Here is a 23,440-nt window from a genome sequence, read left to right on the forward strand (position 1 = left end):
TTCTATATAGTAGGAAATGGGTATAGCTTGTTCTGTATTACTTTGTCATATATTTTTGTATTGTATGCAGCTTGTCTATTTTGAAAGAAATTTTTTACAAAGAACCAGTGTTCATAAAATATTACAAAGAAATAGCCTTTGGGTGTAGAAGGAAAATCTGTGATCAACAAAATCTAATTTTTGGAAATCTAGACTAGAAACAGATAGCATTGCCTTCTTCTCTCTTCATATCTTAAAACCCTTTAACTTCATCACATTCAAAGAAGCCACACTTAAAAAAAAAAGATAATCTTCCTTTTTTTGTTCCCTACTGTATGAATGGTGTGGTATTTCTACCTGGACAAGTATCCTAGCTAGAAACTTGGATGATTCTAATTTCTTCTCCTGATCCCTATGTCTGAAGCCTGCAGGTTCCAGCAGGTTGCTATCAAGCAGATCTGTCTCTAACTGTGTTTATCGCTGTGGGCACCTTGCACCTCCCTTTGGGAGGTTCTGAAACATACGTCTACTTATGTTACACACTCCCTCCTCAGCATTGACTTTGCTTTGTCTCTTGGGTGACATCTTAATGAAAGCCTCACCTGGACCTGACTACTGCCTCCCTCCAACCCACCTGTTTTTTTCCAGTTTAGAATCTTACCCTATGACTTGTCATCAGAAGCATGGCTTCCTTTGGATGGGAAAATTCTTATCAGTTGCAGTGTCTCCCTGCATTGTGGCCTGTTGAATTCTCCTGGCCTCTGGACCATCCACACTTTAAAAGCAGATTCTTGAGAGGATGGAGACAAGATCCTCTGAATGGATGGGGAACACGGCGAGGGGTGGGGGGGAGTGGGACCCGGGAAGAATAGAGGGGGTAAAGAGGAAGGGAGTTGGTCATGGGGGAACAGGAAGTTGAGGGGGTGGGGGTAGAATAGGGGGAAGAGGGAATCATAGGATCAAAGACAGATCAGGCACCAGAGTGACCTCGAGTGATCCAAAGGTATAACATCAATTGGCAAGCTAAGCAATAGTGGAGGGGCCATCTCGAATGCCCATTCCTGATAATGAACTTGATGTCTATAACCATCCGGGAGCCTTCATCCTGTGTCTGATGGAAGCAGAGGCAAACACACAACTAATCACTGAACTGAACCCAAGGAACCCAGTGACAGAGAGAGAGGAGTGATGAGCAAATTGGCAAAGAATGGGCTGGCAAAACCAGCAGAGACAGCTGATCTGAACAGGGGAGTGCTCTTGGACCCCAGACCGACAGTGGGGAGGCCAGCATGGGACTGATCTGGACCCCCCAAATGTGAGTGTCAGTGAGAAGGCCTGGGCAACCTATGGGGCCCTGAGCTGTGGATCAGTGTCTATCCCTGGTATACAAACTGCCTTCATGTGCCTATAGCACAAAGAGAGATGCTCTCTCAGCCTGGACTCTTAGGGGAGTGCCTTGACCCTACCAAGAGTAAAATGACAGACTCTAGATATCCCCTATGTGGAAGGATTTGGCAATAGGGTGGGAGGGAGGGGGGGAAGGGGAGTGCGGGAAGAGGGGAGGGAGAGGGAACTGGGATTGACATGTAAAACAAGCTATTTAAAATTAAAATAAAAAATGATTAAAAAAAAAGCAGATTCTTGTACTGGACTGTTTTCCCATCATTTTGTATCTACCCTCAAAGGCACAGTGTAACTTGTGTTCTTCCTGTGAGGTTTCCCTTAAGCCCCTTAATCCTGCAAAATTGTATCTTCTCAGTCCCTGGAATTGTCACTGTCTCTGATTGTTATCTCCCTTCCCTTTTCCTCAAAGCCAGTGTGCTCTTTGAGGACAGAATCCAGCTCTGGTTTTTAGAGTTACACCCAGTGTCTGAGTCACTGAGCAGTCTCCTTTTGATGCATCAATCGACTCCCCCAGACAATAGTACTATCTTGAGTCTATAAGGAGAATACTGATAAACAAAAAAATAGATGTGCACATAAAACCATTGTTCTACTCGATACCATCATTTGTGCAGGAGAAGGTAATCTGGAGTATTCTAAATGTGCTTGATAGCAGCCAGTAGCTAGATCTTACCATCTCAGCCCACTACCCACCTAAACATAGTCTGCTAAGTTATGTCATGCAGTCCACTTTCCACAGCACAGATTTCCTTCCACCGATTCCAAACAATACAACATGATAGCCTATACTGCAATTCACATGGAGATTCTTGGTGTGTGTGGGGAAACACTTCCTAAATTTAAGATGGAATCTTAATGTTGCTAAAGCTATTATAATATCATTTCTAATAGGGTACATTGTCCAAAACAGACATCTTTGAAACATACGTAGAATTTTTATTTAACCAAGAATACAACTGTGTGAGTATGTACTTAAAAAATTTCCACCTACATGGCTTGCTTTTCAGTGTAGTTTATGTAAATAAGTACTAACAAGCATTAGCTAAACCTCTCTTATAGTCAGTCTAGGAAGGAAGAACTTATACTTCCAAAACTGATCAACACCAAACCTGATACTAAATTTCAGCACTGAAAACACATACAATTTTTGTGGTCAAAGGGCACAAATGGAGTTTTGTTAGGAAAATGTGTCATCTACACATTATACCTGTTCTGACTAGTTTTTTGAGGGGTTTTGTTTTACTTTATTTTCTCAACTTGACACAAGCTAGAGTCATTTGAGAAGAGGGGAAATTCAATTAATGGAATGGTGGAGACCACTAGTTTGTCCTGTAGGCAAGGTTGTGGGACATTTTCGTAATTAGTGATTGATGTGGCCTGCCCATGTGAGTGGTTGCTACTCTTGAATGATGTTCCTGGCTGGGATGAGAAACAGACTGAGAAAGCCATAAGATGGTAAGCTGTGCTCCTCTATGGCATCCGTACCAGGTCCTGCCCTGAGTTCCCTGGATGATGGACTACAAGCTGTAAGATTAAATCAGCCCTTTCTTCCCTAAGTTGCTTTTAGTCGTGGTGTTTATCACAACAGTAGAAACCCTAGCTAAAACTTTGTCTTTTGTTTTTTCCCTCCATTCCTCCCGGTCCCCTCCTAACCCTTTCCCCTGGATCACCTCCTCCTGTTTCCCCCCAGGAGAAAAAAAAAAGCAGGCCTTCCAGGGATATCCATGGAATGGAACATGGCCTAACAAGATACAATGAGACTGGGCACAAAGAGATATATCATGGCTGTACATGGCAACCCAATAGGAGGAAAAGGATCCCAAGAGTAGGCTAGAGAGTCAGACACCTCCCACTCCCACTGTTAAGAGTTCCATAAGAGCACCCAGCTATATAACCACAACGTATGTGCAGAGGACCTAGTTCAAATCCATACAGGATCTATGTTTGTTGCTTAAGTTTCTGTGAGCCCCTATGAGTTGTGCTTAGTTGATTCAGTGGTTCGTGTCATTGTGATGTCCTTGACCCCTCTGACTCCTATAATCCTTCTTCACCCTCTTCTGTGGGGTTCCCCTGGCTATTTCTAGTGTTTGTCTATGGGTCTCTGCATCTGCTCTAGTTGGTTGCTGGATGACACTCCTCTGATGACAATTGAGCTAGGCACCAATGCATGACAACAGCAATCATTAGGACTTTTTTTAAAAAGATGCTATGTCTGCCTTTGCCCCAAGTTCAGTAAACTTCCCTAGAAAATTTCAACAGTATCTTTAGACTAAATGGGGTCAAGCAAGTTGCAGTTTTTACTCATCCCAAGTCATGAACATATTAAATGCATTTGATTGATTAATGTTCATGCAATTAATTCACAGTATTAAAAAGGAAATTGAGGGTAAACTCTGTTTTAATCTCCTAAATAACATTTCAACAGGAAGTGATAGTTTATGCCTCTACTCCCAACATGTGTGAGGTAAAAACAAGAGGATCCCGGGTCTCAACTGCTGAGGGAGGTGGAGGCCAGTCTGGAATTCAAACTGTCTCATAAACTAAACAAGTGTATTATTTGGTTTTGCAACTTTGCCTAAATGTTTGTGTTCTTATTTGTTTGTTTTTAACTTTGAGTAAGACTTCTTAGTGAATGAAAATATAAAATGGAAGAGATCTATCCCTAGAGAAAACCATAGCTGCTGCTTTAGCTGACAGACCTTTTAATTCGTGTGTTGTATTCTATAATAATTCCCGAAGGAAGTGAATACTATGATAGAACCTTAAAAGGTGAGCCCAAGAAGACACATGAAAAAATCAAATGGATTTCTAAAGCACCATAACAACTAAAAAATAAGTTTTAAGTTTTTGAAACATTTTTTTAATTTTTTTTTTTTTTTGGTTTTTCAAGACGGTTTCTCTGTATTGTTTGGAGGCTGTTGGTCCAGCCTGGCCTCGAACTCACAGAGATCCATCCGCCTGCCTCTGCCTCCCGAGTGCTGGGATTAAAGGCGTGCACCACCACCGCCCGGCCATTTTTTAAATTTTTTACTGGTTTATTTTAAAATTATATTACTTGTTGGAAAATTGCTTAGAGAAAATTATCCTTCTTCATAGTTGGCCTGGGACAGAGGCTGGGTCAGAATTGAATGGTCTTGGGTAAATGCTTTTTAAATATTTAAAATATTTTTATATGTCAACAGTGACAGTTGTAATGTGTAGATATTCACTTAAGTCATGAAATCTTTATAAAGCACTCTAAATATGCTAACACCATATTGGATTTTAGGTCAATCTAATTACATTTATTTAAATCTAATGTTTTAAAATGTAGACTTGTTTGGAGCTAACTGTTATCTCTTATTAAGGGTCTTCCCTCCCTTGAGCTGTTTACATTATCCATAAAGAAATGTGTGTCTGAAAACAAGAAGTACTTTTGCATGCTTTGTGTTTATCAGTGACCCTCTAATTTGGAGAGACTGGATGTCCAGTCTGTGCAATTTTCCAGTGTGGCAGTTATTTAATGAGAACAGTTCCTGACTTGGCATGATTCCTGTCCTGTGTTTAGTTCAGTGAAGTGCACCGTCAAGAAAACTTAGGCTTCTATGAGTTCAGCCCTCTTCGTGCTGTCTTCTTCTACCCTCTGCAATGATACAAGTTATGGTGTTTTTGTTTTGTTTTCTTTCTAATAGTTCAGCAATAGTAGCTTTTGCCATTGATTGCTGATGTTTCCACTTGCTTACAGTTCTTAAATGCACTGGGCTTAGTAATGGATTAGACTGACTCCATCTTAAGATTAGTAGCAGCTATCTTGTTACATGGTTAAAATAAGTTTGTTTCTGCTTACTGTGGAACTTAAGTTTCTGAAATTTTTAACATGTTCCACACCCTATACTCCAACTATACCATGATCTCCATCCTCGTAAGATAAGATGTACTGCCAAATAATTTTGAGATGTTCTGCTAAGTTCCTATGTAGCCAAAATCTCCCCCGGAAATCCTCAACACTTGGGGTCCCTGTTGTTTTACCGTTTGGGAAAGTGTAAAACCCCCCTTCTCCTATGTTTGGGACTGACCTCTCAAATCCCCTCAAAACTTTTAGGTAGAAGCAGTCACTGGACTGACTATATTGGGTACATATTAAAGCTTACTGTAAATTTGACTAATTTGGATGCTTGTCTTTACTCCCATTCAGCGGGATTAATGCTAGATTATGCTGTTTCATTTTTCTGTACATTGATTCACTGTCTCTTTAGAAATTGGTTAGAACAAGACATATGTCGTCATTCATTATTTGTTCATTCAACAAATTATTGAGATCTTCTCTGTGCCGTGTACCCTAATAGGTTTGAAATGATCAGTAATGTTAGATGGGGAACACATTCAGAACCTCATCCTGTTGAGCAGGTGGAGATGGTTACAATCTTTCTGGAAGAGACAGTAACCTTGGTGCCCTAGTCAGCCAGGCAGGTGGTAGGATAGTGGAGTAAGCACTGCCAGTGAAGAAGGCACAAGCGTAGATGTTCTGTGCCTAGAGCCTCGTGGATGAGACGTTTGTGGACAGCTGAGCATGGCAGCAGAATGCATCGTGCCTAGAACGCTACTCACGTCTGATGGCCTTGCCTCTCTCTCACCTTTCCCCACAGACTCTAGTAAGCATGTGGGGGAGGGTTTTTGTTGTTTGTTTGCTTTTAATAAATACAGATTTCCCTAGGGTTTCTCAGAGCTCTTAACTCTGGGGAAGAGAAAAGAACAGCTGGGGTTTAGCCACAAAGAGCCACTCATGGAGGACGTTCATGCACAAAGCAGCAGCTCCCACTCCCTCGCCACAGGGTGGAAGTTGATTGTTAGGGACTGGTTATCCCAGTTCAGAGCTAAATAAATTGATCTCTATGGAGCATCAATTCCTTAGATGCCTTTCTTAGGTCTCCCTTTCTGATTGCTTAGTCACTGCTGTCTGTGTTCTGTTCTGGATTTAGCATCACATTGTACCTTCGTGGATTAGCCTTTTTGTTTGACTGTGGTCATGCTGCTTGTCCTGCACTCATTCTGTAGATTTTAACATCATCCCCACCTTACTAAATACAAGCTGCTTTTTATTATTATTTTTATCATCATTGTTGTTAAAGCAGCCTAACTCGAGGAGAGATAAATAAAGAAATAAAATCTCACCTCTGAGTATGCCATCCAGAAGAGGAAGAAGAGCCTGAATTGGGAATCTGAAGAAAACTAAATGTAACTCTAGATTTCCCACTGCCATGGCCCACATACATAGATAAATGATGTGTTTTCTGAAGTGGAAAAAGTACAACCCTGTAAATTTTTCAAAGTGAACTGAGACTGTAGGAGCATGTGAACATATTAAACCCTTATCAGTAAGACCTCATCAGATACACAGATGAAACAAAGCACGTGACTCCCTCATCTCAACCCATAAAGAGATGGATCCCTGGTACTACAATGGCAATGATAGCCCTGACCTATCTACCTTCTGACTCCCCTGTGTTTGTACCAAGAGACTCCTAAGCAAAGTTGTCCTTAGGGGCGGCTTCTTTAACTCAGATTGGTCCCTGCTATTGACACAGCCCACCCGAATTGCCAACTGCTGTCTTTCCTTTTGTCCATCTGGACCTGCTGTCCATCTGTCCACCTGTTCTGTCTGGAACTGGTCCCATCCCTTCGCCTCTGCAGTAGTCTATGCTGCAGCATTAGCAGCACACTAAGCAGCAGCAGTGGTAGCCCTCACAGCGGACCCTTGGCGGGTTTCTTATCTCACCTGACAGGTTCCCTGGCATTTCTGTCTCTGTTCCTCCTTTGAACCCTTTACAAATAATACTGAGCAATTTTGCTCCTTCTGGAAGCCGTGATGTTTGTGGAACTAACAGATGTCTGTTGTCCCCATGCTACCACTGCACAGCTGGAACTTCTCATTATTTCAACCAAAGACACTTAACCTTTTTAAAAAGGGGCGGGGGAGTAAAAGTGGTGTTGTCTCTGGGAAGACACTCGGAAGACAAATGGAAAGGAAAATGTAGGAGATTCATCCAGGTGTGCCCCCTTGAAACCTCTGATGTCGTTGCTCAAAAGCAGTACTAGCCAGTTATCTCTGGAACAATTAAAAGAGTGCTTGCTTTCACTTCTCTCTCTCTCTCTCTCTCTCTCTCTCTCTCTCTCTCTCTCTCTCTCTCTCTCTCTCTCACTCTCAATATCAGCCCACTTTACTCCTGTTAGCTCAGAGCTGAGTTGTTGGAGGACATCTGATAAAACAAACTAGTAGCTTATGGACACCCTAACTTGCTAGTGCGAAGAGCTGTAGTGATTACTTAGAGATAGTTATAACCTAACCTAATAATTTAGAGTTTATCTTGTTTTGTAGAATTTAGAAAAATATATGCATGCAACAATAGTTGGTGAAAAAAGAGACCATGAATTTGAAGGAGAGTGGGTAGGCATATGTGGGAGGGTTTGGAGATAGGAAATGGAAGGAAACCATGTTGATATCATATTATAATATCAAAAAATAGAATAATTTTAAAGATAAAAATATACTGTATACATTATATTGCATTTGTAGGCATTTCTTTACTTCAGTTCATATATTGTAGCTAGCTTTTACAAACACACAAAATTAGAAGTAACCAAGAGATCTTTCAGATAAACTTGCAAGATATAGGTAGGAAATAATATGAAAACACTGTTAAAGTTCTGTAGGTCCCTCACTCTCATATGGCATTATGTCTACTTCCATGCTATTTTTTGGTGTAAGATTTATTCTGAAATATATACGTGAGTGTTTATATATAAATTATATAAACATTTAATATATATTTACATTTTAATTTATTTCTCTTATATATCAATTCTTTGAAGCATCTTCCTATAGATAAACTCTTAAAAGCTTTAGTCTTCATTTCATAAGAAGTTATAGTTTTTCTGGTATTGTCTTGACCATGTAAAACTATAAAACAGGATGTGACAAATTGTCTCTTTAAAATTAGATGCTTCAAGCTAATGTTTTGAACTACCCTGCTATGAGGAAGAGAAAGGAAAATGCTTGTAAGAGATTATGTCTTCTATCTTTCCTGGTGTTATGCTAAAGCACTTGCTAGACTTTCCCAGAGGAAAATGATACAAGTGTAAATGATGTCTCCAAGCTGGATATGGGGGTTTAATGGCATGAATACTTCATAAGAGAAATACAGACATTAGAAGACAATTTTATCCTATTATTCTGAGGCTTTAGCAATCCTGAGAGCAACAGAATAGGAGATATCTCCTTTAAGGCAAGGAAAATATCTGAGACTGTAAGGAGAGAATGATGCTTCTTTCCTTGTCTTTTGAAAGCAATTGTTACCCACCCTGACCATCCCCCAGTCACTTTCTGCATCCCAAATATGAGATAGAATTCAGAATTTTTTCACTCTTTGTCCTGTTTGAAGAAATAGCTTCTCATTGTCTTTCCACCCTTATAAAACGTTTTCATCTGTTTTTCAAGACATTTCAAGAGCCGAGAGTGATAACACTTCATTATTTAAACAGTGTTTTCTAATTCTTTTAAAATTTCTTATCATATCAACATTTTATATGGATGACTGTTTTTAGAGGAAGCCTTTTTATTTTTGAAGACCTTTTTGTCTTAGATTTCTTTTTTAAAACTTAATATAACAGAATTGTTTATTGATTATCTGGGAGTTCCACATCAGGTGCCCTAATCCCATTGACATCCCAGTCCCACCTTCTTCTCCGTCCCTCAGACACCTCTTCACTCATCCTAGCAGCATTGGGTGTGGCGGTGTGCCAGGCAATACGCCCCTATCTCAATTAGGGCTTTCACTCCCATGAAGACACAGAGTGAACACAGTAACTCTTAGAAAGAACACATCTAAGTAGGGTAGCTTGCTTACGGTTTCAGAGTTTCATCCCATTGTCATCAGGGTGGGTGCGAAGCCTGGTGGCGTGCACACAGACATGGCACTGGAGAAACAGCTGGGAGTCCCTACATCTCGTAGGAAGTCGACTAACAGCCACACTGAGGGAAACCTGAGGGAAAGAGACCTCAAAGCACACCCCCACACTGACACACTTCCTCCCACAGGGCCACATATCCTAAGAATACCACGTCCTTCGGGTACCATTTTCTTTCAAACCACCTCATTCCACTCCCTGGACCACAAAGGCTTATGGCTGTATCTTTTTTGTTTTTCCTATTTATTTATTTATTTTTTATTTTTTTTTTTCAGTTTAAATTTAGATAAGAAACGGGGTTGCTTCACAAGTCAGTTCCAGGTCCCTCTCCCATTCCCTCCCCTCCTCCCGTGCCCTCCCCCCAAGCCCCCCCCCCCGTTATCCCCTCATTCCCCCAGGGAGGGTGAGGCCCTCCAAATGCAAAAATACATTCAGTCCGTCTTCTTTCTTAGTGTTTTCTATTGCTGTGAAAAGATACCGTGACTGTGACAACTTTTATAAAGGACAAACATTGACATGGGGAGTGGCATGCTTACAGTTTCAGAGGTTCAGTCCATTATCATCACGACAGGGAGCATGGTGGCATGCAGGCAGATGCAGTGCTTGAGCAGAGAGTCAGAAATCTTATAGGCAACAGGAAGTCAACTGACTGACACACTGAGGGGAAGCTTGACCAAAACAGACCTCAAAGCCGTCCCTACAGTGACGCACTTCCTCCAACAAGGCCACACCTCCTAAAATGCCACTACCTTTGGGGGCCATTTTCTTTCAAGTCACCACAGCCCCTATGTCCAATCAGCCCCACCCACTAAATGTACATTCCGATGAGTCATTGGTCTGGTTCAAGGCCTCTGGCATACCATCATCACTGGATCTCCACCAAAACTCCTCTCGGGCATTCTGCTATTGCCCGAAACCATAATGATCCTGCAGTTGACACTCGACAGGGCCAGTCCCTTCACGCACTCCAGTGGGTCACGGAAGGATAGCTGTTAAAGTAAGCTAATCCAAGACTTAGGATGTGGGTGGGGGTGGCAGCAGAATTAGTCCAGGCCACTGGGACACACCCCCTCATGTGAGGGACAGAGCCAGATCTAAATGAAGGCTTCTAATTGGATGCAAATGTACATTAAGATTAAAAATAGTCCTCAGTTTATAATTCCCTTTAATGGTTCCAGATTATTCTATTATTGGACTTGTCTCCTCTCTGTTCTTCCTCTTCTTGTCCCTTCTAGTTCTTCTCTCATTCTCATGTCCTCTTTCCCTTTCCTTCCTTTCCTCTCCCTGTCTCTGTGGCATACTTTGCTGTCAGCCAGTCTCACTCATTATAGTGTTTGATTTTTGTCTACATTTTAATATCAGCATTTAACGAAACCTATCAAAATTGCGATGTTCTACACCATTATTTTTCAGTAGATAACTTTTGGTAAAGGCAGCAGAAATAAAAAAAATCATAGTATTACCATAAACATCCTAATAGCTGTCATCCACATTCTGCATGTATTTTCTATGTGAAAAGTGCTATGCCTTTGTATTAATTAAATAAGCATTAGAATGTTAAATGAGTGCTAAAATGGGCTACTTTTATGACTGCCTTATGTTCTATGAAACATATTATTGCATTAGGATAGAGCAGTTGTCCTTTTGCAACTCAGAGTTTGCATGCAAACCTAGAATCTGTCTCTAAAGTGCCCTGTTTAACTTCCCTCAAACTACTGTGGTGTTGTACAGGTTAGTATAATGGTTATTATTTTTAAAAATATATGTTTTCTCACACACATGCTTACATGATACTGTCCAGAACAATATTTTGATGTCTGTGTCCCTAATTTCATCATGGTTGTTATTTTGATGTATGTGTATCCATAATGTTTTTTTTATTTTATTGAAAAGATAGGGTAGTATATAATTTTGTAACGCACCTGGCAATGAGGAAAAATGTCTTATAGCCTATGAAGTTCTGCCATGGTTTCATTCATTGCCAAGACTGTTTGGCTTTGTGTATTTATTGACCTTCATATCACTAACAGGAATTTTCAAATTTGCTTGTAGTATGTAACAATAGAAATTTTGGTAAGACATTTTTATAAACTTTGACAATCATTGTTTGAGAATTTTTATCACTTTAACAACATTCCTGAGAAAATGGCTCAGAGAAAAAGGTTTTATTTGAGTCCGTGGTTTCAGAGTGTTCAGTCCAGTGGCTGCTTCCACTGGTTTCAGGCCTGTGGCAAGGGAGAACACCATGGCATGGAAGCCAGGTAGAGGACAGAGCCATTTAGCTCATAGTAGGAAGCAGAGTGTGCAAAGTGTCTAGACGAGAGATATCTTTGTAGGTATGCCTTCCATGAGCTGTTTACTCTAATCATCCTCATGTCCCAACAATGCCATGTTATTATTCCTTCAAGGAATTACACTAGTGATTATGTTAGACTCTTCAGAATCTAGCTACCTCTCAACCACACCACCATTGAGGCACAAAAATTTCAGGATGTGAATTTTTTGAGAGGATGTTACTCTATCTCCAAACTACAACAGTAAACCAGTTTGAATTAATTTAACCGTATGAACACTTTTGTTCAAAAACATATATAATATCTAAAATTGTAGTCAGTATATGTTTTAAAATTTTAAATGAGTTATATAGATGAACTATTCAGTTGTAGGTAGAAAATAATTGTTTATACTAAAATATTGAAATTCTAACTTTTTTATTATCATTAGTTTAAAAATGTGATTAACTCATATTTGGCATTATTCTCAGGGCCCCAGAACTTGTGGCTAAATAATTGTAGGCCCTAGGGGAGAACCTGTTACTCTTACTTTAGGAGATACTACTATTGAAGACATTAAGCCAACTCCTAAGGACTTATCGTTATACAGTGGATCAGTGCACTGCTCAGTTTTATCAAGGAAGCCTCTGTTTTCAGGAGATGGGGCTTAATACAGAGACTCACATCTAATTAGGTGCAAAGAAGGAGACACTACAGAATGCTCAGCCCTAAATGGGGCATATATATCATACCTTGTCCTCCCATGTCTTGGGAATCATTGATGAAGAGGAGGCAGAAAGATTATAAAAGCCATGGGTGGTAGCGATTAACGAAACAATGTTTTACAGACACAAGGCAGTTGCAGGAATGAATTCAGAGCATTTGAGACAGTATACACAAGACTTTTTGAAACCTCAAGCCATGCAAAACACCAGCCTAGAGAGGAGAGATGCTCACAAAACCCCACCCCTGACTAAGACATTACTGGATATTGATAGCTCCTTGGAGAAGGAAATTCAGTTTTCTATGAGGATGTGGGCCCTGGTGGGCTGACTATTCTCCAGCAAAGGCTAAACCTCCAAGGGTATGAGAAGCACAAGTTGTAGGTAGGTGTCTTAGTTATAGTTTCTGTTGCTGTAACAAACCTGACCATGTCTGGGAGGCTAGGGTCCTCATTATGGTGGAATTTGAACTTTGGGCTAAGCAAGCCTTCAGTACTTAGAGCGCAGTAGACTGTGCAGTAAGCTGAATTCCTCCATGGCTGCTGCTCTGTTACTGCCTCCCCATTTCTGCTTCTAGTTCCTTCTAGACCTGAGAGTTGTAAGTGCTTTTGGTCATGGAGTTTTATCACAGCAGGAGCAACCCCAACTAAGACCATAGGGAGGGGGAAATGGATATGGAAAGAATGGGAAGTGTCAAAATGCATTATATTTATATCCTGAAAGAACTAATGAACAAGGAAAATAAGTAATTAAGCAAAAATAAGCTAAAAATTTTATATAGGTAGATTTTGATTTATGAGTAGCATTTAAAGAATTAGGTTTCACCATGGAAGTTTTCCAGGCAAAGTCTGTTTTAGTTGTCTCAACTACAGGAATTTTTATATAAGTCAACCAATTTTTCTTAGGGTATCCATTTTACTTGCAAGTAGCTTAAAATTTAGTCTCCCTAAGAATCCCATTCTTGTCTTTTCTGCTTTCTAATATTTGTGCAGAAATAGTTGATACAACGTGTAAGGCATAGGCAACAGGCTTGCTAATAATATTAAAACTGGAAAAAAAGTAAAATCCATCATCAGAAAATTGGTTAATAGAGCCTTATGAATATATTTGTTATAACCTTAATAATAATTTTATCAGTCTATTTACAAGATAAAGATGTTAAAATTGCATTAAAAAACAATGCACAGCTGGGCGGTGGTGGCGCACACCTTTAATCCCAGCACTCGGGAGGCAGAGGCAGGCGGATCTCTGTGAGTTTGAGGCCAGGCTGGACCGATAGCCTCGAAAACCATACAGAGAAACCCTGTCTCGTAAAAACAAAAAAAAAAAACAATGCACAGAATAGGCAGCCATGTTCTAGTGAAACTTATTCTACCATTTCTCTTTAATCTTTGACTCAGCTATGCCAGTGTCAGAGAAAATTTTGATATGCTTAGGACTTGTAAAATAACTTACAAGTATTTGATTTTTCATCTATCAAAAGCTTCCCTTCTGTCCATGTCCTTTTTCTTACATATTTTCATAAACCTGCCTTTATTATTTGTGTTAATCAAGGATGCTGTGCTAGACAGTTTTCGTGGCTTTGACAAAATACCTGAGCTACTTTTTAAAAGAGGAAAGGGTTAAATCTAGCTTGTGATTTTAGAAGTTACAGTCCATGGCCAGCTGCTCCATTGCTGTGTGGGGCAGAGGACCGTGGCGGTGAAGGCACAGTGGAGCAGAGCTGTCCGGCTCCTGGCTGCTGGGAAGTGCAGAGGAATCTGAGATACCCGGAACATCCCCAGCGCCCTTCCTCCTCCAAACAGGACCTATATGTTAATATCCCATTCAGTGTGGACTCAGAATAGATCAACTCAAAGAAGTTAGCACCCTTATGACCCAGCCACTTCTCACTAAAGCCACCAACTGGAGACCAGGCTTTCAGTAGTAAACATTTGCACAACACATGGCATGCTTTAAAATATCTATATTTAACATTGTATTGTTTATCATTATTTATAAACACTTTGTGTGATTTGTTGTTTAATTTCTTTTTTTTTTTTAATCATTTTTTATTTTAATTTTAAATAGCTTGTTTCACATGTCAATCCCAGTTCCCTCTCCCTCCCCTCCTCCCGCACTCCCCTTCCACCCTCCCTCCCACCCTATTGCCCAATCCCTCCACATAGGGGATGTCTAAAGTCTATCATTTCACTCTTGGTAGGGTCAAGGCACTCCCCTAAGAGTCCAGGCTGAGAGAGCATCTCTCTTTGTGCCATAGGCACATGAAGACAGATTGTATACCAGGGATAGACACTGATCCACAGCTCAGAGCCCCATAGGTTGCCCAGGCCTTCTCACTGACACTCACATTTGGGGGGTCCAGATCAGTCCCATTCTGGCCTCCCCACTGTCGGTCTGGGGTCCAAGAGCACTCCCCTGTTCAGATCAGCTGTCTCTGCTGGTTTTGCCAGCCCATTCCTTGCCAATTTGCTCATCACTCCTCTCTCTCTGTCACTGGGTTCCTTGGGTTCAGTTCAGTGCTTAGTTGTGTGTTTGCCTCTGCTTCCATCAGTCCCAGGATGAAGGCTCCCGGATAGTTATAGACATCAAGTTCATTATCAGGAATGGGCATTCGAGGTGGTCCTTCCACTATTGCTTAGCTTGCCAATTGATGTTATACCTTTAGATCACTCGAGGTCACTCTGGTGCCTGATCTGTCTTCGATCCTATGATTCCCTCTTCCCCCTATTTTACCCCCACCCCCTCAACTTCCTGTTCCCCCATGACCAACTCTCATAATTTTCAGATTGGCAATTCTCATTAAGCTTAATTCCAAATTTTTAGAGGTTATTACACTATTCTGTTAAAGTATTGATGCTTTTATTTGCATTAGTGGAGTCATGAATGTAGGAGTACTTTTTCAATTTGTCAAGTTTTATAAATGTAGCTGATATTTTACATATTCACATTACCAGTGACTTTATCATATTTGGACCTACCATAAAAAGGACAGGGACTAATCAACAGACATAAACAGACCTAGGACAGGAAAACACACTGTTTAATGTAAGAGAAGGGTACCTGCCTGATAGCAGCTGTGTAGATCAAGAGCACAGTTGTATGTATAGAGTAGTAGGAAGCAGAGAGAGACAGAGAGACAGAGACAGAGAGAGAGAGGTTGTAAATGCCACAAGCCTTTTGAAACCTCAAAGCCCACTTCCTGTGACATGCTTCCTCTAACAAGGCCACACCTCCTAATCCTTCCCAAACAGTTCCACCAACTGGTCCCAAGCATTCAAATGTATGAGTCTATGAAGACCCACACTGGGTCCTCTTAGCCCATGAGTCACTTCTCCACCTACAAACACGTTTAAGCTTTTAACCAAATGATATTGAGCAATCAAATTTAAACTTTCTTTTCATATCACAGTTATATTACAGACAGCTTGAATTTTATAACCTCCAAAAGGAATACAAGTCAGTGCTCATATAATCTCTAATAAAGGAAGGCCATCGAAATGATAAGGTTCATAATCAAAATGACTGAACTGACAGTCTAGTATTTTTAGACTAGTTGTTTTAAGAAGCATAAACAGGAGATAAGTATAAAACAGTGGGTAGGATAATTTCATGAGATTCTTTAGTGCAGCTTATAGATCTGGGGTGTTCACTGCTCATACCTTTAAATACTGAGCTTTTTTTCTTCCTCTTTTTAAATAAAGTAAATTTATTTTATTTTTTAGAATGTCAGATATTCACAATGCCTCCCATTATCCTCTCTTCTACTTCTGCAGACATCCCATCTTTTCCTTCCCAATTCATGTATGTTCATGTTTTTCTTTTTGTTCTTGTGCCTATAGCCACAGCTACAGAGTGGTCCTGATGGCACTGTCTATGCCATATCTAAGAAGAAGCATTGAAAGACACTCCTTTGCATCCTCCAGCCCTTCTATCATCCCCACTTTTTAAAGTGAGGTTCACTGGGCTTTGGAGGGAGGGAACAGAAGTCCTGTTACAAGGCTGACACCAATCACTCACCATTAACACTTTGAGCAGTTGTCAATTTCTGTATTAACTACTGCCCACTGCTAAAGAAGGCTTCTTGGACCAATGCTAAGACCACCACTCATTTATGGCTCTGAACATAAATATTTAGAACATAGTTTAGTTGGTACTTAGTTTCTTAATCATGAATTTATTATATATTTATAACGTGAATTTCAATTAGGAAATTTGGATGGCTCCAATGCAACCATTTTATTCCTCATGATTTTTGAACAGACGTCAAACACAGAGGTTATCAGTGTTTGAGAATTTTTCAGATTCCAGGTATAAATTAGTTCTGCAGCTATTTGGAAGTAGTGGGAAATCGCTAACTCTTAAGATCAAAAGGCAGGGATGGTAAGAAATGTATGTTACAATATATAGTCAAAAGCTATCATCTGTACTCTACTAGCCTATAAGCTGCAAGAGAATAGGGGCTTGGGTTGTTGGCATTGTATTATGTCTTGCTGCATATTTTACATAACCACTCTCTAATAGGAGGCATTTAGTGTGCTCAATATATGAGATAGTATAGTAGATTTATAGTAGTTATATGGGATAGTACAGTAGATTTAATTGTTTGGTTGTATAAATACTGAATAAAAAAGCAACAGCATGTATCTTGGTTCTGGGTAGAAATTCCAGTATACTTTATTTAATAGTCAATGCATAATTAATGTTAGTTATTTTAGTTTGTGTGTGAACCAACCTGTGTTTTCATCTTCAGGAAGTCCTGCTGTCTTTGTAAGGCTGCCTTGTACATATTTAATTCATTTGAAGATCTACACTGGAAGTCTGAATCCTCATAAGTAATGTATCCATACAAGTACAGAAGGGCATTGTATTTTGAGTCAAGCAAATTGATAGCAAGTGTAACATTCTTTTATTGCTTAATACTGAGAAAGTAGTAGGAAGATAATAATTGATAGTAATTGCTGAAAATTTTGGAACATGTCAGTTACGTAGGAAATAGGGAAATGCGTTGATGAACACTGAAGGAAGACTTCTCAGCACTTTCTAAGTCTTTTTCAAGGGGATATGGAACACGTGGAATTTTAATTAATTCATTATTCTAGAATCATAACTATTTTCTAGTTGTACATATATTCTTTTCATATATTTTTATTTAAATTAGAAACAATATTATTTTACATATCAATCCCAGTTCCCTCTCCCTCCCATCCTCCCATGCCCTCCACCTCCCCTTCCAACCCATCCCCCATCCACTCCTCAGGGAAAGTGAGGCCTTCCATGAGGGACCATCAAAGTCTGTCAAGTCATTTGGGGCAGGGTCTTGGCCCTCCCCTGTGTATCTAGGCTAAGAGAGTATTCCTCCATAAGAAATGGGATCCCGAAGTCCGTTCATGCACTAGGGATACATCCTGGTGCCACCACTGCCAGAGGCCCCATAACTGCCCAGTGCTCCTAACTGATACCTACGTTTAGGGGGCCTGGTTCGGTCCTATGTTTGCTCCCCAGCTGTGAGAGTATAGGTTTCAGTATGGGTCCCACAGCTCCTTCACTTGGGTTAATCTTCTCTCACTGCTCCCTGATCCCCTCTGTCCCTCCACCCCATCCCTACTGAACCTTTCAACTCTCAGAATCCCCTTCTCTGCTTTGAGATTGCCTGCACTCTTCTAGCTCAACTTCCTTCAGACATGTGTCTCCTGCTAACGCTTTCCTATTTTGGCTTCTATGGGTTCTTCACGTAAAACACAGGAATCTAAAGAAATTTTATTAACAGGAATTTGTTTAAAAGATGAGTAAATTATATAGAAAAATACTAAGGCCTATAAGACTATTAGAAATCTCTGATCCTAGTTATAGTAAAATTATCTAAGGGTAGCCTTGAAATTGTAACTATGTGATAAAGAATTATAGGAATCTTTTCCAAACTTTCCAACCAGACTTCCGAGCCAAATTCAAGACTTTACTTTTGCATAATGCACTGAGATTCCGTTTTCCTCTCTTTTTGGTTCTAAATTTATTTTATTCTTTTTTGCCTTTGCTCTACAATAGACCAACTGAATTCAGTGAACTGGCAAAAAAAATTTCAAATGAAAACAAGAACTTGATGTCCTTTTTAGAGATCTCTGAAACAGAAATTAGCCAACATTTCTATCCTATTTGAATCCTTCTCTTTGGCCTATGACTTTAGTCTCAAGAGAATAGCTTTCACATAGATGCTTATTTCTTCAGTCACTGTAATAACCTTTATGTTGGACGTGTTTTTACAGTATTTTCAGTGGTATGATAGAAGATAGACACATTTATTCAATTTTTAGCATACTTGTTTTTGAGAGTTAACTAACTTTCTGAATAAGATTTCTAAAATAAGCATATTCACTTTCATGAAAGTGAGAAATTGATTGTTTTGGCATAATATGAGAAAATTAGCATTGTTTTAATGTTTTATTTTTAACCTGAATCTGTATTTTGTTAAACCCTTAATTTTTTCTCTCTTTTGTGGCATTTTGTTCACTGGTGTTTTGTTCATGATGTGCCAAGTCTCCATACCTGTTATCTCTCAGAATTTCAAGAAATACTGATAAGACTTTTTAATGTCAGATGTGTGCCAGTTGAGTTTGTCAATAAGCTCAAATGAATTGGTGTGTGATAAAGATAAGATGATATTAATTAAAAGATAAGCCAAGAAAACATGTTATTTTGTTATGATGATTTGCAAAGCCAGATGTCAGCAGACTTACTTCCATCCCTAAGAGAATGTATTGAGAAATTAGCTGCAGATTGTTCAAATTTTTATGAAGCCTACTTCATTCTTTTTGAAAGATGCTATAAAAGTCATGTAAATAAATATTCTAAGAAAATTGTCCTTGTTTTTTTTTAAATTAACGACAGATTTTATTTAGTAAAGATTTTCCAAAGGTGGGGAAAGTAAAATCCCATGGTATGTAAGAACAGCTTTCTGCAAAGTCATCTCCTACAAAGATACCCCTAGCAGTTTTTCCATTCATAAAAATGCTGTTGCATTGTTCATTATAATTAATAAAATAATAGATTTCACTAGATACTTTTATAATGCATTTTCTCATCCTAAATTCCTATAGCATCCCATATTTTGCAGATCAGTATGCTAACTTTTGGAGCAGCTGAATATAGCATTCTAAGCTATAAAGCTTACTGTTGTTTTCCTTTTGATGGTGCCATATGTCAGAAACAAAAGCAAAGATGAAAATCTCATCGAGTCATAAAAGAGTCTCCATTGCTTAATGCACCTTTTATAGAGACATGTCTGTCTACGGGATAAATTAATACTGCATGTTAAAGACGATCTTGCTTACTCCATTGCAGATGGGGAACTCAAGGAGATTTCAGCACTACCCACCCGCGGCCTGTGGTCAAAGTGAAACTCTTCACAGAGAGCACGGGAGTCCTGGCCCTGGAAGACAAGGAACTGGGCAGGGTGAGTTGTTCTCATTCCTGACTGTCCAGGGTGTCAGGCACTAGCGTGATTCAGAAGAACATGAACCAGCGTGTCTCAGGTGAAACTGGGTGTTCATAAAGTACTTAACATCTGGCTACCAAGATGACTCAGGGGCCAAGCCCTATGACCTGAGTTCAATGCTGTTGCTGCCACGCACACACAGTCATACACATACCAAGGCACACACCAAATAAGTTAACAAATGGGGGTGGGGGGGATATATAAGGCCACTTATTTGTAACTTTCCATAAATCCACATTACGGCTATATTAAGCATAGCTATGTATAAATGAGAATATATTGTTATATGTGTGGATGCATAAGAGGTACACGTGATATCAGAGTCACCAGCTCCATCTCCTCTGGCTGCTGAATGTCATTCACACCAGCCCACTTGTCCCTCCTGGTGAAATGTCAGTCTCTGCCTCTGCCAGGGTAGAGGACAGCTGCCAGCTGCACAAGCACAGGACCTATACAGGACTTTGTAGGGACAAAGTTTTCCCAGGGAAAAGATTTTTCAGGGAGGGAATTGGTCAGCTTTCGATCCCATTGAGCTTGGACAAGCTCAGCTTGATTAGATTTTTGCTCAAGGAATGGTTCGTTTTCCTGCTCACAGGTGGGCTGGTTGCATGTTCGGTTGGCCAGGGACAGACTTGCCTCTGGATTCAGGGCCAAAATGTGTTTCTTTCACTGACCCTTTTTTATTCTAGGCTCAGGACCAGCGTGTGTTTCTTTCACTGGCTCTGGTTCCAGGGCAAAAGTATGTTTCTTTTACTCTGGTTTCAGGATCAGGATGTGTTTCTTTGCTTCTTGTTTTAAGGGCAAAGTGTGCTTCTTTCACTGGGTCTGGTTTCAGGGCCAGGGTGGATTTCTTTGGTTTGCCCTTTTACTTTACAAACACTTCCTCAGTATGTTTTCCTATACTCACTGCCTTCTGTCTAGAAAAAATGTGTGTGTGTGCATGTGAGTGTGTGTGTGTGTATGTGTAAAACCCCTGTATAGTCCATATGCCATCAGAGGGTTAAATAGTTTAGTCATTACCACAGCCCAGTGTGGAAGGTGGTCTGCTGTCTAATAAAGTAGACATGTTCTGAGGAGTGATGCTGTGTTCTGCTATATGAACCCAGAAAACAGCCATCGCAGAGCATAAACGAGTGCTTACTAATTTTTTTTGAATTATGGATGGCTTTTTTAGTATTACAGAAGAACACTAGCAGCACTCTGTGTTTGGAAGGCTATCCCTCTCAGACTCGCGCTTTTATTCCCTTTAGTTCCTCTTCTACCTCATTTACTCTGCTGGAATTTTTGTGTACCGAAGTCCAGATTACTTCTTTGACTTCAGTGCGAACATTACACAGCTGAGCTGAACCTTTTCTCCGTGTAATCCTAGAGTCACACATTTATCCATTCAGTAAAGGCGCCTGTAGCATGATGCAGCAGAGGATTCCCAGAGAGTACATTTGATCTTACGGGTGTATGAATCAGAGTTGTTCACTTAAACCAGAATTATATTAATTTACCTTATCCTTATTGTAACTAGTTTTCAGTATCAAACAGCAGCTCTTTGAAATCTAATTTTATAAGTAATTCTTTGGATACTCTAACTCATTTTAGGTAATTAGATGACATATTTAATCAATTATTAAATGAGACAGCCCTTGTATACCCTTCAAAAACAAGGTAATTTTTCTATCAGTTTCTCAACTTTAGTATTGTAATATATTGAGCAAATACTTAGTATTGGGTGTTTCTTTGTCCATTTTATGATGTTTAATGTCATCTCTGTCCCCTAGAAAATTAGTGCCAGAGCACAATAATCAGAAATGTCTCAAGACATTGTCAGATGCCCCCAGAGGCTCTTATGAAGTCATCTATACTAATGATCTAAGTAGGTTTGAAGATTGCAGATATTATTTGTGTGTCATTGACTTCCAAAGTTATTATCTTTCCTTGGAGCTTCAGATTTACATGCTGAAACTGCATCCCAGGAGAGCATGGGATTCACACCATCGTAAATAAGTATTCCATACAGGCATTGTCAATCAGTGACCTAGAAGTCCCTCTGTTTCTCCTTCCCTCATCCCAGTACCCCACCTATTTGCAAGTTCTGTGTAACACAAATAATATAGACCCAGAGACAGATATTGGGGTTCCAGCTGAAGACCAGAAAAGCAAAGTAGCCAAACACTTGAGAGTTCTCACGTCTATCAATGCTCAGACCGAAGGGGCAATCCACCGATCTTCAGATTGAATCTCTAGACTACACTGCTCCTCACCAAATCTCAGACTACTGCCTGAAACTGAACTGAACTCCTTATATTGTCTCTATCTCTATGGGATTAAAGGCACGAGCTCTGTTTCTCTTTTAGACTGATTCACTCTCAGGTAGCCCAGGGTGGTCTTGAACTCACAGATATCCATTGGCCTCTGTCTCCTGAGTCCTGGGATTAAAGGTGTGCACCACCACTGCCTAGCTTCTATGTCCGTGGCTAGCTTTGCATTCTGATCTCTAGGCAAGCTTTATTAGCTCATACAATCACCACAGTTCTGTCTACTTTCTCTAGAATTTTCCCCCCTTAGCATTGCCACTAGCCAAATTTAAGGTACCATGTTAATTACACATGCCTCTGTAGAAATCCTTTTCCAATTGCCGCTATGGCCCCTATAGTTCAGCTTTTATATTTCAGCTACTATGATTTATTAAAACATCAGAAACAAGCTGGATGTTGGTGGTGCATACCTTTAATCCCAGCACTCGGGAGGCAGAGGCAGGTGGGTCTCTGTGAGTTCAAGGCCAGTCTGATCTATAGAGCAAGTTCAAGGACAAGCTCCAGAACAATACAGAGAAACCCTGTCTCGAAAAACCATATCAATAACAATAATAATAATAATAATAATAATAATAATGATAAATTAAATAAACCAGAAACATGCCATCATTCTGTCCTTAAAAATCACTCAGTGTCTCTCTATTTATTGGAGGAAAAAGCCAACTTAGTGTAGCCTAATAAGGCTTCTTAGTGGCCCTGGAGCAACTGCATCATCAGCACCTGGATATTAGTGTAAGATGCTGGTTGTCACATCCTCCTTTGGAGCTGCAAAATCACAGCCTGGGGAGTGGGGACTGCAGTGCAATTTAGTTGTCATTCTTGGTACCCAATTTAAAGAAACCCTGCTCGGAAGCTGACCTCTGCTTCCGTGTACTTTTTCTGTGTATGAAAACCTTCTTGCTGCTGTCCATCTTCCTTCAAATTTGGCTTGCTTTCTTGCTTTTCAAATATTTATGTCTCATTCCGGTTTTATACTTGAGGTCTTCAGATGTGTCACATCCTGAGCATACATGGCGCATGCAAATGGAAGGTAATCTTTGTAAAGCAGATCATAGCAGATACACCTATACACTTATCTAGGTTTTAGAAAACTCATTTCAGTTCAAAGAAAGAGACCTTACACAATATGAAATCTGTTGTCTAAATTATTAAAAATATACCTAAGAAAAGTTTGTTCTGTTGTTGTTTGCTTTGGTTTGGTTTGATTTTTGGAGACAGGGTTTCTCTGTGTAGCCCTAGCTGTCCTGGAACTCAAATTCTCAGAGATCTGCCTGCCTCTCAAGTGCTGAGATTAAAGATATGTGCTCCCATGCCCAG

The 23,440-nt window shown here is 39.9% G+C and overlaps 1 protein-coding gene across 18 annotated transcripts in view; it reads left to right on the top strand.

Moving 5' to 3' along the window:
- Positions 1–23,440, top strand: part of Cadps2 (calcium dependent secretion activator 2) — a 519,904-nt gene that overhangs the window by 249,679 nt on the left and 246,785 nt on the right. For all 18 annotated transcript variants that reach the window (XM_040728765.1, XM_040728767.1, XM_040728757.1 and 15 more), the window contains exon 7: positions 19,661–19,772. In XM_040728765.1, coding sequence (XP_040584699.1) covers positions 19,661–19,772 — 112 coding nt within the window. The remainder of the gene's footprint in view (positions 1–19,660; positions 19,773–23,440) is intronic.

The sequence above is a fragment of the Mesocricetus auratus genome, unplaced genomic scaffold, assembly GCF_017639785.1.
Source record: "Mesocricetus auratus isolate SY011 unplaced genomic scaffold, BCM_Maur_2.0 Super-Scaffold_100019, whole genome shotgun sequence".
NCBI lineage: Eukaryota > Metazoa > Chordata > Mammalia > Rodentia > Cricetidae > Mesocricetus > Mesocricetus auratus.